Below are 16,157 nucleotides of genomic sequence, written 5' to 3' on the forward strand. Positions count from 1 at the left end.
GTGGCGCACGGGCTTAGTTGCCTCGTGGCATGTGTAATCTTCCCAAATCAGGGATCGAACCTGTGTCTCCCACACTGGTAGGCGGATTCTTCACCACTGAGCCACCAGGGAAGCCAGGTATCAGTTTTTATCACGCATGTTGTACCAAGGTGGAAACTGCGGTCAGAGAGTCTCACAGCCCAGGCGGCAGAGCCAGTCCTGGGCCGGTGACTTCTCCACCTCTGCCCACACTTCACGGCCTCTCACACCCAAGCCTGTCAGCTGCAGGAAGGAAGCAGAGAGCTTCGTGGTCGGCCCTGCCTGCTCACCCATCTCTGCACACAGATGGAGGGAAGCAGGTGTGCTTGGAGTAGGGGTGACAGGGACCGAGTCAGCCAACAGAGGCCCTCGGGTCCTCATCCAAGTTAAGCCCCAGGAAATGCCCAGGGCTTCTGTCGGGCTGTTCTGCTTTCCAGTCAGCTCAGGGGAAATTATCTGATGTATCAACAGGCAAGGAGCTGGCGGCTGGCAGAACACCGGTGCGCAGCCCCTTCCTGCTGCCCCGCCCTCAGCTATTTCTGCATCACAGAACCAGCCCAGTGAGGGCTGCGGCCGCCAACCCAGGAGTCACTGTAGACAGCAGCATCCTAAGGGTTTCAGTAAGTGTGTCTGGAAAAGAGCAAGATACAGGATGTAAAGAGAAAATGCTTAATAAGTCAGCATCTGGGAGGCAGTGAATGATCAATCCATCCATCCATTGAGCCTATCAGTCAATCTCAAAATAAAATTTAGGTCACTGGACTGAAGTTGTCCTTGGGTGTCACCTGACTTGAAACCTCAAAGTACAGTAGCTAGACTCCCTTTCTGTCACCCTACTTCCCCAGATCTCTAAAATGATAACTGTATGTTTTTTTGCTTTGTCCACAGGCTTGATAGGAGCTCCCAAAAGAGAGACCTGGCTACAGCTCAGAGCCGAGCTGGAAGCTCTGACTGACCTCTGGCTGACCCACTCTCTGAAGGCACTAAACCTCATCAATTCCCGGTAGGTGGGAGCCCCCATTTCTCTTTGTGCTGCTGAACTTTCTCCCATTCAAGGCTGGTGGCCCCTTCACGTCCACACTGGGACAATCGAACTCTCCAAATTCTCCCTGGCACACTTTCCAGACATTTGATAAAGCTGGGATGTACCAGGCACCATGGACACCTTGTCCCATAGATGAGCAGATAGCTGCAGAGACTCAATCAGAGGCCAGCAGAGCTAAAGACTTTGGTCCGTAGGTCTGTCTTCTCCCGTCCACTCTTGCCCACAACACCCTGCAGCCACAACATCGCCTGGTGAAAACCATTTTATAGAATGCCCCAGTTTATCTGGTGGGCCCTTAGTGAGGTCAGGGGAGTCCAGTTTCATTCTAGGCCTCCTAATAAATTGCCTCTTACTCTTAAAAAAAAAAAATCACCTGTAGCAGAGAACAAATTACTCTGTACCAACATCAGAATTCTTGTGACCCAATACATGAATGGTTACAAAATGGCAGCCCGTGAGCTAAATGCACCCTACTGATGCATTTTGTCTGATACACACTTGGCCCCAAAGACAGGGAAGGTTAATCCAGAACTGAAAGGTTTTGAGGATGTCAGGTGTCAGAACTCGCACGTGCTTTCCAGTCCTTATGCCAGGCCTCACGTCTCCCTGCTCTCCCACACTTGTTCTGTACCGCTCAGGTACGTTTCCAGCAGGTCCCTGCAGCTATTTTAGTGACCCTTGCAATTAACATTTGCTTTGTAAATAGAAGTATTATACTTGTATTCAATTGTAATGCATCAGGAGGCTTAAAAGAGAGGAATGGCGGGAGGATCCTGGAGCTCCATCCACCCTCACCTGAAGATGACTTGGCCAGAGCCTCCAAACCGCACCAGAATTCCCACCAACTCCAGGCTCAGCTACTAAACTCCTTGTGCTATCCTGGAGTTCTGACCCACAGTCTTCTTTGTCCTCAGGCCCAATTGTGTCAACGTGCTGGTCACCACCACTCAACTAATTCCTGCCCTGGCCAAAGTCCTGCTGTACGGATTGGGTTCTGTGTTTCCTATTGAGAACATCTACAGTGCAACCAAGACAGGTAGGGGAACCTGTACCTACAGGGGGAGCGTAAGGTCGACTTTGCCTGCCGGGATGAGAGGTTTAATGACACCAGGGAAGTTACAGAATTTGTCCGAGGCATGACCAAATTCCCCAAACCACCCTCATAACCTCTGCTTCTAGAGAAATTGCTTAGTTTTGCAGTTTTCCAAAGTGTATTAGTAAGATATGCACAAAGCTGCTATTAACAAAGACCCGCAAATACAAGGGTTTAATTACATTAGTGCGTGTGTGTGTGCTAAGTCGCTTCAGTCATGTCTGACTCTTTGCAACCCTGTGGACCACAGCCGACCAGGCTCTTCTGTCCATGGGATTCTCCAGGCAAGAATACTGGAGTGGGTTGCCATGCCCTCCTCCAGGGGATCTTCCTGACCCAGGGATCAAACCCTCATCTCTCTTGTCTCCTGCATTGGCAGGCAGGTTCTTTACCTCTAACCCCACCTTTGGGAAGACCCTAATTACATTAGGGCCAAAGCTAAGTTCTCTCAGAGGTCAAACAGACCAAAGGCGAGTGATCCAGGCTGATGGGGTGATTCTGTTCATACTCATCCAGGAAGCAAGGTTCTCCCCATTTTTCCCATCATCATCCCTTCTAATTTTATTCTCATGTATATGGTCAAATCAGAATCTGCCATATTGTTATTCTAGCTTATGGGAAGGGAGAAAAGAGGAAGGGGTGATACACCGCCAGTATTGTAAAAATAACACTGGGGGCGGGGTTTACTTCTACTCATCTATTGGCCTAGCTTAGTCACGTGGCCACAACTAGTTGCCAGGGAATCTGGGAAATGTAGTCCATAGCTAAATGACCATAGCTAAGTCCATGGGGTCGCTAAGAGTCGGACACGACTGAGCGACTTCACTTTCACTTTTCACTTTCATGCATTGGAAAAGGAAAGGGCAACCCACTCCAGTATTCTTGCCTGGAGAATCCCAGGGACGGGGAAGCCTGTTGGGCTGCCGTCTATGGGGTCGCACAGAGTCAGACACCACTGAAGCGACTTAGCAGCAGTAGCAGCAGCAGGCCCGGGTAAAACTCGGGAAATTCTATTATTAAGGAAGAATAGGAAAACATTTCCCACCCCAGGATGGTACATGAGGTGGTTTTATTTTAGGTAGTACATTGAATAACCTAACTTTGAACCACACAGAAGACTGTTGATTTTTTAATGCTCTTTCAAGAAGTGTCTCAATTTAGTGTTATCCTGTTTCAACAACTCTTTCATATTTGCTGATCTCCCTTATTAACAGATAAAACACCTTAGGCTCAGAGCTTTCATCAAATAAGAGAATTCAGTAACTAAAAATGAACAGCAGCATTTGTCATCAGGACAAGTAATATTGGTTTTTCTGGGGTAGGGGTAGAGGGACACTGTGTCTTGATTAGTGTGTGTGTGTGTGTGTATCACCTAAAAATGTATAATAATACAAAATCTAGTTAAGATGTTTTTGATGAGATATTTTTACCTGTGTTTTGTTTTGGAGAAAAAATCAATTTATAATATATACTTTGGAAGCATTTCCTTAGAGCAGAGCCTTTACTAAAGTTCTAGACCAGAGATGGCACTGGATATCCTTCAGTGCTCAGGGTGGCAAAGAAATTAGCCAGCCCAAAACGTCAGGAGCACCGAGGCTGAGAAATGCTGATATAGGTGAAGCGCTCAGCAGGCGCCAGCATAGAGTCACAGCTGTCACGATTAGAACGCTTCTCGTTATGATGGTAGTTCCTAAACTTGCCGACGAGGTCAGGTCGAGCTAAGATCTGAATTCAGTGTGCCAGGATTGATGCTGCTGCCTGGCCACCTGGGACGAAGGAAAACATGAAAAGATGATCATCTACACGAAGCAAGAGAAAAACAAACCAGGGAATCACATGAGGGCCACCCTGGTGCCAGGCTGCCCATCTTCGGACACGTGAAGCCCGACACTTCTGCTTCCTAACCCTGGGACCCTGGGCAGATCACCTCACCTCTCGGGGCTTCACGTCTAATCTGTAAAACGGGTCCATCGCTCTTACACCGGACAGCTGCACAGACACCAGAGCGTGTTTCAAACCCCTGTTCTGCCTTTCTGCTGGGTCCCCGTGGACCAGCCTCTTAACCACTCTGGGCCTCTGTCTTGTTGTCCTGTCGCCTGGGGACAGGGACACCTCCAGGTTTGCTCAAGGATGAAATGATTCATCCCAGGTCCTTAGGAAGATGGCTGCACAAAGTAAGCTCTTATTAGTGGTGATTATTCACCGCAGCCCCAGGTCCTCACCGAGCATCTCCCTTTCCTTCCGTGCATGCAGGGAAGGAGAGCTGCTTCGAGAGGATAATGCAGAGGTTTGGCAGAAAGGCCGTCTACATCGTGATCGGCGATGGAGTGGAAGAGGAGCAGGGAGCCAAAAAGGTACTTCCTCCACGCAGCTCTCAGGCTGCTTCCCCCTCCTCTGTTGAGCCTGTCTCCTTTCCAGGCTCTTTGGTCACTGGTCCACTCCCACTCAGAAATCGCAGAAGCATCCTGAGTCATTTCCTTCTGCAAATCCCCCCTCCATGCCTTTGGCTGCCGCCCCTGGTAGCCTTGCATTGTTTCTGGGACAACTGCTCAGGAGCCCAGAGACCCTCCGTCAGGGCAGGCTGGTGGGGGAGCTGGTGCACGTGTGTGTTTTATTTAATACTCACTGATCATATGTTCCAGGAACCCTTCCCAGTTAATAAAGACAGCATTAAGCTAATAAAAAAGAAAATCCTGCTTTTGTGATCTCAGGCCCATGAGGAGACAGGCAGGGGGGTTCTGGTGGCCGTAGCTCTGTTCTTGGAAAAGAAACAGCTGCTAAAGTCTGGGGTCTGGACCTGTCGACAGCATCCCAGAGAGCCTGCCGCCCCCCCACCCAGAGGCCTGGGAAGTGGATTGTTAATGTCACAGAGCTTAATTTGGGGGACCTGAATTCCCCCTTCCTGTCTCAGAAACAGATTCTAAGGAAATGCAAAAATGTTTAGGGTCTCAGTGGATGAAACCCACAAGAAGATGGAAGGTCCTGAGACGGGCTTGGGAGAGGGGAAGCTTAGAAGGCTTTGCATATACTGGTCCAGCCTCCTGGAAGGCTCCTCCCTTTCCCTTCCTTGCTCCTCCCCTTACTCTTCCTGATTCATCCTTTTCCAGCCTCAGCCTCCCTCCAGAGGAGGATTTCCCTCCCAGCTCCCACTCCGACCTTCCAGCTCAGTGAAGCCTGCCTGCACTTCCCTCCCCCAGCTCTCCATATTCCTCCTCCAAGGGCGTATCCCCTCTTGTCATGAAAGAGTTACCTTTGTGACTCGTGGCTGCATCACCGACCCTCCACCTGGAGTGCAAGCTCCGTTAGCTGAGCACCTACTGTGTGTGGCCTCTCTTGCAGGCGCTGTGCCTGGGCAGTGAGCAGAACACACGGACCGTCTCACCCCTCACTCAGCTCACAGCCTGGGGACAAGCAGTCAGCACCTAAGTGTAACAAGCGTGTCAGATGACCACCAGAGCTTGGGAGAAAAGTAAAGTGGGGAGTGGAAAACAAAGGCGGCGCTGGGGGGGGCAGGCTAGGAGTGTATGTGGTGATCAAGGCCGGCCTGGCTGCGAGGTGACAGCCGAGCAGAGGTGGGAGGAGAGGAAGTAAGCCAAGTGAGCGTCCGTTAGTTCAGTCGCTCACTTGTGTCCGACTCTTTGCAACCCCATGGACTGCAGCATGCCAGGCTTCCCTGTCCATCACCAGCTCCCGGAGTTCACTCAAACTCAAGTCCATTGAGTCAGTGACACCATCCAACCACCTCTTCCTCTGTCATCCCCTTCTCCTCCTCCTTCAATCTTTCCCAGCATCAGGGTCTTTTCTAATGAGTCCATTCTTTGCATCAGGTGGCCAAAGTGTTGGAGTTTCAGCTTCAGCATCAGTCCTTCCAATAAATATTCAGGACTGATTTCCTTTAGGATGGACTGGTTGGATCTCCTTGCAGTCCGAGGGACTCTCAAGAGTCTTCTCCAACACCACAGTTCAAAAGTAACTTTTCCCTCTGATGAAGTGAGCATCAGACGGAGGGAATTTTGGGAGAGGAACCAAGGAGTTCAAAGGTCCGAAGGCTGGAGCTTCCTGCAGAGAGCCGGGGTGGCCTCAGGGATGCACCAAGCAAAGGGCACGGAGGGTCAGGGAGGTGCAGTCATGGAGGTGCCTTGGGCCTTCAGAGGAACTTCAGCTTTTACTCTGAGTACTTCTTTTTAAAGCAGATTTCTTTAACTTTAAAAATGAACTGATTTTAAGGGACTTCTTTACCTGGCTGTCCTTACCACTGGCCCTCCAGTGGCTAAGACTCCACACTCCCATTGCAGGGACATAGGTTTGATCCCTGGTCAGGGAAGTGAGATCCCACACACCACACGGCATGGCTTACATTCAATTTAGAGGAGAAGATATTAATCATAGCTATCGGGGTGACCATGAAAAAGCTGAGCACCGAAGAATTGATGCTTTTGAAATGTGGTGTTGGAGAAGACTCTTGAGAGTCCCTTGGGCTGCAAGAAGAACCAGTCAGTCCATCCTAAAGGAGATCAGTCCTGAATATTCATTGGGAGGACTGATGTTGAAGCTGAAACTCCAATACTTTGGCCACCTGATGTGAAGAGCTGACTCATTTGAAAAGACCCTGGGAAAGATTGAAGGCAGGAGGAGAAGAGGATGACAGAGGATGAGATGGTTGGATGGCATCACCGACTTAATGTATATGTGTTGAAGCAAGTTCCAGGAGTTGGTGATGGACAGGGAAGCCTGGCATGCTGCAGTCCATAGGGTCACAAAGAGTCGGACACAACTGAGCAAGTGAGCTGACTGATATGGATGATACACCAGGATATGACCAAAACAGTGGTGTGAACCTCATGAATTATCACATGAATCCAGGACCGGTGTGCCAGGTCAAGAGCTGGTCTCTGGTGAACCTACCTGAAGCCCACTTCTGGGGTGGGAGGGGGAGTCTAGAGCCCCTTTTCCAAGTTCAGATCTAACTGAGAACTTCTGCCCAAGCATGTGACAGCGATCAAAATAAACTTTAACTCTGATAGAAGCAGATTGAGAACCTGCTTAGGCCTCTGGCTGTGGGCATCTCCCTACCCGCCCTCTGGTTCTCACCTGGAGAATGACAAGGAAGTCCATGGAGCAGTCACTGCTGTTTACTTGCCTTCTCACGTCAAAGGGCGTTTCTTAGGACAGTGTAGCACATGTTTTCAAACGTCTTCAAATGAGTCAGCTCTTCGCATCAAGTGGCCAAAGTATTGGAGTTTCGGCTTCAGCGTCAGTCCTTCCAATGAATATTCAGGACTGATCTCGATGGACTGGTTGGATCTCCTTGCAGTTCAAGGGACTCTCAAGAGTCTTCTCTAACACTGCAGTTGCATCAATTCTTCGGCGCTCAGGTTTCCTTATAGTCCAACTCTCACATCTATACATGACTACTGGGAAAACCATAGCCTTGACTAGATGGACCTTTGTTGGCAAAGTAATGTCTCTGCCTTTTAATATGCTGTCTAGTTTGGTCATAACTTTCCTTAGAAGGAGTAAGCATCTCATTTGAAGAGACCCTGATGTTGGAAAAGATTGAAGGCGGAAGGAGGGGATGACAGAGGATGAGATGGTTGGATGGCATCACCGACTCAATGGACATGAGTTTGAGTAGATTCCGGGAGTTGGTGATTGACAGGGAGGCCTGGTGTGCTGCAGTCCATGGGGTCACAAAGAGTCGGACTGAGCGACTGAACTGACTGAGCAAATGTTTTGAAATGATTATTTACTATCCTGAAATGAAATACTAATGGATAATAAAACCCCCTTAAAACCATAATGGCCTGCCCCAGGAAAATTTTAAAAGAAAAAAAAAACCATAGCGTCCTGGAGATCAACATCCAGTGATAGAGAGAGAGATAAGGGCGGGGCCTCCCTGGTGGTCCGGGGGTTAAGACTTTGCTCCCAATGCAGCAGGTTCGACCCCTTGTTGGGGGAGCTAAGATCCCACATGTCTCAAGACCAAAACATAAAGCAGCAGCATCTGGTAACAGATTCAATAAAGAGTTTAAAAATGGTCTACATCAAAAAAAAATTTTTTTAATGAAATAAGGGAAAGTCATTTGTACTCAAGGGTTCCTCAGGTGGCGATAGTGGTAAAGAATCCACCTGCTAATGCAGGAGACATGAGAGACACAAGGTCGATCCCTGGGTCAGGAAGGTCCCCTGGAGGAGGGCACGGCAACCCACTCCAGTATTCTTGCCTGGAGAATCCCATGCACAGAGGAGCCTGGCGGGCTACGGTCTATAGGGTCGCAAAGAGTTGGACATGACTGAGCACACACACGTATTTATACTCACAATAACATGTGCTCCAGTAGGTAAATGTTTGAGCACAGAGTCTTGCACCCAGAAGTGCTGTCACTGAGGATGCAGCCCAGCAAATGCAGGAGGACACGCATGTGCAGTCTCGGCCACTCACAAAGCCATCGAGCTGCTGCGGCCGTCACGTGATTGCTCCAAACTGCAGAGCAACCCGTGGTTAGGCTCGGAGTAAAACAAAATATAGGCTTCCCCAGTTCACACAGTAATTGCAGCCCTGGAAAACGTTTATTAAAAGCATGTGAAAGATACTCTATTTATGTGGCAAAGTGGAGTTAAGGGTCTCCACTCAGGTTATTATGAATGGGTTTATACTGAAATATCTGGCAGAACATTTGAAAATCATTCAAGTCTAAGGTGTGTGGGATGAAGCAGGCACCTGCCCCACGTGTAGTGCCCCCCAATCATGACAACAGTCAAAACTCACACAGTCACTCCTAGGGGGCAGGCTGCTGCTTTGAGAACTGTTAGTCTAGGGTAACCCTTCCTTAGAGAGCCAGGAGGAGGGGGAGCTGACAGAGATGCCTCTTGATAAACTAAAGGAGTCCTTTTTTTTTTTTTTTTTTTTTGAGATCTTAGTTCTCCAAGCAGGGATCGAACCCATGCCCTGTGCAGTGGAAGCGCAGAGTCTTAACCACTGGACCTCCAGGGAAGTCCTGGAGGTGCCTCTTTCAACTCTGTGTCCCTGGCGCCTCCCTCGCCTCACCCTACAGCCACCTGGCTCTCACAGAAACAGGTGGCTAGGGGAGCGTATTTGGCCCTAAATCCCAGCTCTGCCATTGTTGGCTGTGTGGCCTTCAGCCAGTGGCAACCCTCTCTGAGCTGCCTTTTTAATCTATCACACCTGCAGAGAACAGACACCGGGGGCCAGCAGAGGAACCGTGCAGAGTTAGCCCTCAGTAGCCCAAAGCTACTACTCGGTAGCCCAAAGTTACTACTCCCTGGGGCTGTGGGAGAAAGCTAAATCCATCTTCAGAAATTCAGAGGAGGGTCTCTCTTCAGGGGAGCCAGAAGAGAAAGGAAACAGGAGTCCAAATTTGCACATAACAAAGAGGGAAGATGAATTGAGCAAAGAATCTAATTAAAAATAAGCAAAGAAGAGGGGGTTTCCCTGGTGGCTCAGTGGTAAAGAATCCACCTGCCAATGCAGGAGATACAGGTTTGATCCCTGGTCCAGGAGGATCCCACGTGCCACGGAGCAACTGAGCCCATGCATCAAAACTGCTGAGCCTGTGTTCTAGCTCAGGAGCCTTACCTACTGAGTCCACTTGCCCTGAGACCGTGGTCGACAACAATAGAAGCCACTGCAATGAGAAGCCTGAACACCACGCCTGAAGAGTAGCCCCTGCCCCTTCAGCTAGAGAAAAGCCCTCATGGCAATGAAGACCCAACGCAGCCAAAGATAAATAAGGCAAAGAAGTTTATCAAAGAAAACCGGAGAAGTCTGATAAAAAAAAAAAAAGTAAACTGATATCAAAAAAGCCAAATGTCATCACAATAAATGGGAATGAAGCACAATTTCAAAGTCAGTGATTTTCTGAGTTTTTTTTTTTTAAGCTGGCTGAATGTGAAAGATTCCTAATATAGAGAACAGTTGAAAAATACAGAAAAAGTGTTCATATGTATACTAACAATGAAAGCCAGTATAGCTGTATTAATATCAAAGAAATGGATTTTAAGGTGAACGTCATTACTAAAAAATTAGAAATATAAAAGTATTCATTTGAGCAAAACTTCAGTTCAGTTCAGTTCAATTCAGTCGCTCAGTTGTGTCTGACTCTTTGCGACCCCATGAACCACAGCACGCAAGGCCTCCCTGTCCATCACCAACTCCCGGAGTTCACCCAGACTCACGTCCATCGAGTCAGTGATGCCATCCAGCCATCTCATCCTCTGTCATCCCCTTCTCCTCCTGCCCTCAATGCCTCCCAGCATCAGAGTCTTTTCCAATGAGTCAGCTCTTCGCATGAGGAGGCCAAAGTATTGGAGTTTCAGCTTTAGCATCAGTCCTTCCAATGAACACCCAGGACTGATCTCCTTTAGGATGGACTGGTTGGACCTCCTTGCAGTCCAAGGGACTCTCAAGAGTCTTCTCCAACACCACAGTTCAAAAGCATCAATTCTTCGGCCCTCAGCCTTCTTCACAGTCCAACTCTCACATCCATACAACTTGCAGGTATCTAATAAAATAGCTTGGGCTTCCCTGGTGGCTCAGAGGGTAAAGCGTCCGCCTGCAGTGTGGGAGACCAAGGTTCAAATCCCGGAAGGAAATGGCAAGCCACTCCAGTACTCTTGCCTGGAAAATTCCATGGACGGAGGAGCCTGCTAAGCTAACGTCCATGGGACTGCACAGAGTCACACACGACTGAGCAACTTCACAATACAATAGCTTAAATAAGAAAAAAAACAAAGTCTGCCCACATAACAAAAACTCACCCCAGTATCTTGTTTGGGCAAAGTCCACAGGAGCAAGTGTCACTGAATCCAGGCTGAGGGAGTGGGTAAGGTAGTCCCCAGCAGGGCCAGGTTTTGTTCAGCGGAGTTTGCGACGCCAGAGATGCCGGCTGGCAGCTTCAAGAGCGGAAAGCCGACTCTTTCTCCCGTTAGCTGCCCAAAGGGCGGGGCCAGCACCAGGGGCCCAGGCCCCTTCCGTCTCGTTGCTCTGCCAGTCCTAGTACTGCTCTTACCACACAGACCGCTTCTCTCCCCTCCACGTCTGCATTGCCCCCACCAGGAAAATCAAGGCGAGGGCGGAGAGGAGGACTTCCCGGCCCTTTAAGAGCACAGAAGATACAGGTCGACGTCACGGCTGCTCAAATCCTATTGGACAGATTTTTGAGTCAGAAAGTCACACCTTGCCACAAAGCGAGCTGGAAGATGTAGCCTTGATTCTCAGCCACTCCTGCCTAGCAAGGAAAGAAACGAAGAAAAGGAAGAAAACAAGGAAGGAACATTTTCTGAGAGAGAAGGAGAGAATGGAGGTAGGGAGCCAGCCAGCAGTCTCCATCACAGCCGGCAGGTGGCGGGGCTGTAACTCATCCCAGCCTTCAGTTCAGTTCAGTTGCTCAGTCGTGTCTGACTCTTTGCGACCCCATGGACTGCAGCATGCCAGGCCTCCCTGTTCATCACCAACTCCCAGAGTTTACTCAAACTCATGTCCATTGAGTCAGTGATGCCATCCAACCATCTCATCCTCTGTCATCCCCTTCCCCTCCTGCCTTCAATCTTTCCCAGCCTCAGGGAAAGAGTCGGTTCTTTCCAATGAGTCAGTTCTTCGTATCAGTTGGACAAAGCACTGGAGTTTCAGCTTCAGCATCAGTCCTTCCAATGAATATTCAGACTGATCTCCTTTAGGATGGACTGGTTAGATCTCCTTGCAGTCCAAGGGACTCTCAAGAGTCTTCTCCAACACCACAGTTCAAAACCATCAATTCTTCAGCGCTCAGCTTTCTTTATAGTCCAACTCTCATATCCATACATGACCACTGGAAAAACCATAGCTTTGACTAGACAGACCTTTGTTGGTAATGTCTCTGCTTTTTAATATGCTGTCCAGGTTGGTTACCCACTACTCTTTATTACTGATGTCATCATTTTATTTAATCCTCCAAGCCCCTCCCCCCACAAAGTGGGTACCACCCCACTTCATTTTATAGAGGACCTGTTTGAGACTCAGAAAGGTTAATTAACTTACTTAAGGTCACACAGCTGGTCATGTAAACTGCTACGTGTTTTGTGCCAAACTCCTGGTAGGAAGGAGGCGGACTTAGGAGTTTCGAACACTGTCGTTCCGCACCCCCGAGCTGGTCAGAAGAGAGTGGAGTCCACCAAAGAAGACTAGGGCACACCACCCCCATACGCCAAGCTCCCCTGAAAATGCCCACCAGTGTCTGAAGCAGCAGCCCCAGCACGTTAATGAGCAGCTCTGTGCGCCAGCAGCTCTCCTGGCCTGATGGATGGGCCTCATTAGCCCAGGCCGCCGGACACCTGAGCAGCGTGAAATACGGCGACAGGACGGGGGCTTCGGCTGTCTCAGCTGACAGTGTTGTTAATATCTCCATTTTAGCGGGTCATTTGTCTCCACCTCTCCACAAGTGATAAATCCACCCGGGCTCTGCAGCCACCAGGCCTGGGAGGGAGGCTGCTGAGACAATCTCTTCCCCTTTGCTCATTTCCTCCCAGAAAAATAAATTACAATGTTTAAGGAGGGACTGGATTGGTCAGGCAGCTACCAACATCCATCTTTGCAGAGAATGAAAGGCTCAGCCAGGCTGAGGGGAGGAGGGGGGTGGGGCTGAAAGGCATTAAAGAGATGGCATCTGTTGCCCACGATGGATCATTTTTTGCTTCCTTTGGGCAAAAGAGAAAAAGATGTGTCCATTGAGAACTTAGCTTTGAAAAACTCTTCTTCCCTCTTTTTCTCCCTCCCTTCCTTTTTTCTTTCATTCCACGAATATTAAGTGCCCACTGTGGGCCAAGAGGCATGCTAGGCAGCAGTGAACATGACCTTCCAAGCTCAGACCCTCCTCGGGGCCTTTGCACTTGCTGTGTCTTCAGCCTCGACTACCTCCCCCCGACATTTGCATGGCCTCTGCCTTCCCATTCTCTGGGGCCTACTTAAATGTCACCCCTCCGGAGACACCTGCCCTGACCCAGCTATCAAAAGTGCAGACCCCCCAGAGGCAGGAAAGGGTTTATTGTGCTCCTGGAACCAAAAGGACACTTGTATAGTTTCTACTCTGTGGGCAAAAAACCTCACAGGGCAGCACACCCACCACGGAACTGGGGCATTCACATATGTTCATCAGGCACCCCCTGTTCATTCAGTAAATAACTGAAGGTCAGTGACCATCTTGAGGAGGCTCAGTATCTTTTAGCTGTAATGAAGACTTAAACACTTGCTCACCTAACAAGATTAGAAGTAGGTGTACCCTAGGTTGTTGCAGTGGGTCCAAAAACTCACCAAGTATCCCTTTCCATCATTTTGCTCTACCTTTCTAATCATCTTTGGCTTTTTCATTTCTGCTATGTTGCCTCATGATCTCAAAACAGCTGCCACAGCTCCCAACATCACATACTAACATGCCAGCATTCAAATGAAAAGGGAATGTAAGGAGAAAAGAGTTCTCAGGTAGTTATCTCTAACCCTGAGGAAAATCTTTCCCAGATGCCCCCAGCCAACTTCCTCATTGGCTTCAGTGGCTCACAAGTCAAGTGGGATACAGGACAGATCCCTGACAAACAGGGTTGGGGTTGTCATAGCTGACTTATATAATCATAATTCACCCCTTACTTACGTCTCTGGCACAGTGCTGCCAAATTCAGGGTTCTGGAAGTAGAAAGGAGGAGCACAGCTGTTGAACAGGCATCAGCTTTAGTTCATCTGGTGATGAACACGCAGTCAAGTTTTTTCTCTGGAGTCAGACAGAATCTCTGTGTGCCCCAGTCTCCTCATTTGTAAAACAAGATAGACATGGTATACAGCAAGTATTATCCCCATTTTTCAGACAAGCAGCGGAGTAAATCACTTAAGGTCACCCAGCTAATGACGGCAGAACAGAGCTCTGACAAGGACAGTCTTAAACATTTAACCTTCACACTATGGAAGTGTTTCATAGATTTCTCCTTTCACATGAGTGATTTCTTTCCGTAGTCAACATAGCACTTCTTTTACACCAGTTACTTCTACTGTATCTGCATGCTGCCTGTCCTGTTATCTACTTCACGTTTCCCTTTCAGTCAGCGCGCTTATGTTTAAAATGAAAAACCTCATTGCGTGACAGTACAGAGCGCAAGCATCGCCTGCTGTAAAGAAAAGATAAAAACAGTCTCTGGGACCAGCCCTGTCTGTTCACATGGAAATTAGTGAGTGTCAGGGAGGGGTTGAAGACACTGTAGCATCTGGCCAAGACTTTCTGTCTGGAATATCATGATTGAGAACACATTTTTAAGACAGAATCGCTTTCCTGCTGTGTGATTGATGCCATGTCTGTGCACCGCTTCCCTGGTGGCTCAGACGGTAAAGAATCCGCCTGCAGTATAGGAAACTCGGGTTTGATCCCTGGGTCATGAAGATCCCCTGGAAAAGGGAATGGCAACCCACTCCAGTATTCTTACCTGGAGAATTCCATGGACAGAGGAGCCTGACAGGCTATAGTTTGTGAAGTCACAGAGTCAGACACAACTGAGCGACCATCACTTTCAGCACATCAAGACCACAGTAGTCCCAATGGAGGGGAAAGGAGCCAGTCAGTCCACATGTCAGACAGTACAGGATAAGGCATCAGAACAGGCGCAGAAGGGGACTCCCCTGGTAGTCCAGGGATTAAAACGCCACACTCCCAGTACAGGGGACACAGGTTCCATCGCTGTTGGGGAACAAAGATTTCCCCAGGACACTGGGCAAAGCCAAAAAATAAATAAATAACAGGCTCCAAAGAAATAGAAAGGATGACCAGACCGGTGGGTACTGATCACATCAGTGGGTGGTGGGGTCCACCATGATGTGTTGACTTGGTGACTTCTAAGGCTCTCGCCACAGGCATGGGATCCAGCGGGGCTGCAGGAGGTGCCAGCAGAGCCGTAACCATGAGTCTGCGGTTCTGTGTTCCAGCACAACATGCCTTTCTGGAGGATATCCTGCCACGCAGACCTGGAGGCGCTGAGGCACGCCCTGGAGCTGGAGTATTTATAGCAGCACCCGCGGCCTCGCCACCTGCCGTCAGAGATGCAGCCCACCAGCCCAGGCCCCTGGCTTTCCCCGCCACCCCCGCCAGATGCTGGACACCGGGCAGGGTCCCTGCAAGCCAAGAGGTGTCCAGTGACCATCTCAGAAGCTGTCCTTTCAGTCCCATCGCGGGTCCTGAGAAACAGAGCACCCAGCAGTGGCTTTGGAATATTTAACTTTGGGGAAGAGGGCTGGCTCAGAGTCCAGACTTTTCTGCAAGACTCACAGAACAAAAGCAAGGAATTGCTGATTCGGGGAAGGGCTGGTGATGAGAAGGGAACAGGCTTTTTTTTTTTTCCCACTTTAATTTATGGACTAATCTCATTACTCCGCTATTATGCTCTTGTACCTGTGTTGATGGTTTTCTTAGCTGTTGGTTTTTTTGTTTTCTCAGCTGGCAATGTTTGGTGGTGCACAGTTCTAATCGAAGCCTCTCTGCTCCGAGTTGTGCTTTGGGGGGACTAGTGAAGGAGATGATTTGGGGCTGTGGGGAAGACTGTGGCTTATTTTGTGTTTAAGAACCTAACCTGACATCATGCGGACAGTGCGCGTGCCTTACGCTGCCATCTTGTTTTCTGGGAAGAGGGGACCCTGGGGAGGAGGTGGTATTTTGCAACGGGAAGAGGCATTAAATAAAACCACGTTTACATTTTGAAGTGGGGTAGGGTGTCACTACTTGATGACCACCTTTGCGGCTTCTGAATATGTTGGTCTTTTCCTCTTTCACTGCAGAAGTATAAAATCCAACTCAAATTGGCTTAAGCCAAAAAACAAAGCATCTCCAGGAACTTTAGTCCATATATGTCTTCAGGCATAGCTGGATCCTATAGTGGAGATGGGGAAACGACCTGATGATAGAGTCTCAGAGCTAGAATCTGATACACAGAAAGCCATCACCGACAGTGAGATAGGCGCGGAGCTCCCTGGGGGCA

General features: G+C 49.1%; 1 protein-coding gene across 1 annotated transcript in view; it reads left to right on the forward strand.

The window, feature by feature from the left end:
- EYA2 (EYA transcriptional coactivator and phosphatase 2) overlaps positions 1-15,877 on the forward strand; it is a 178,067-nt gene extending 162,190 nt beyond the window's left edge. The window contains exons 12-15 of the mRNA XM_010835055.1: positions 907-1,021; positions 1,978-2,099; positions 4,410-4,510; positions 15,112-15,877. Coding sequence (XP_010833357.1) covers positions 907-1,021; positions 1,978-2,099; positions 4,410-4,510; positions 15,112-15,192 — 419 coding nt within the window. The 3' untranslated portion in view covers positions 15,193-15,877. The remainder of the gene's footprint in view (positions 1-906; positions 1,022-1,977; positions 2,100-4,409; positions 4,511-15,111) is intronic.
- Positions 15,878-16,157: the final 280 nt, after the last annotated feature.

The sequence above is a fragment of the Bison bison genome, unplaced genomic scaffold, assembly GCF_000754665.1.
Source record: "Bison bison bison isolate TAMUID 2011002044 unplaced genomic scaffold, Bison_UMD1.0 scf7180017864038, whole genome shotgun sequence".
Classification (NCBI taxonomy): domain Eukaryota; kingdom Metazoa; phylum Chordata; class Mammalia; order Artiodactyla; family Bovidae; genus Bison; species Bison bison.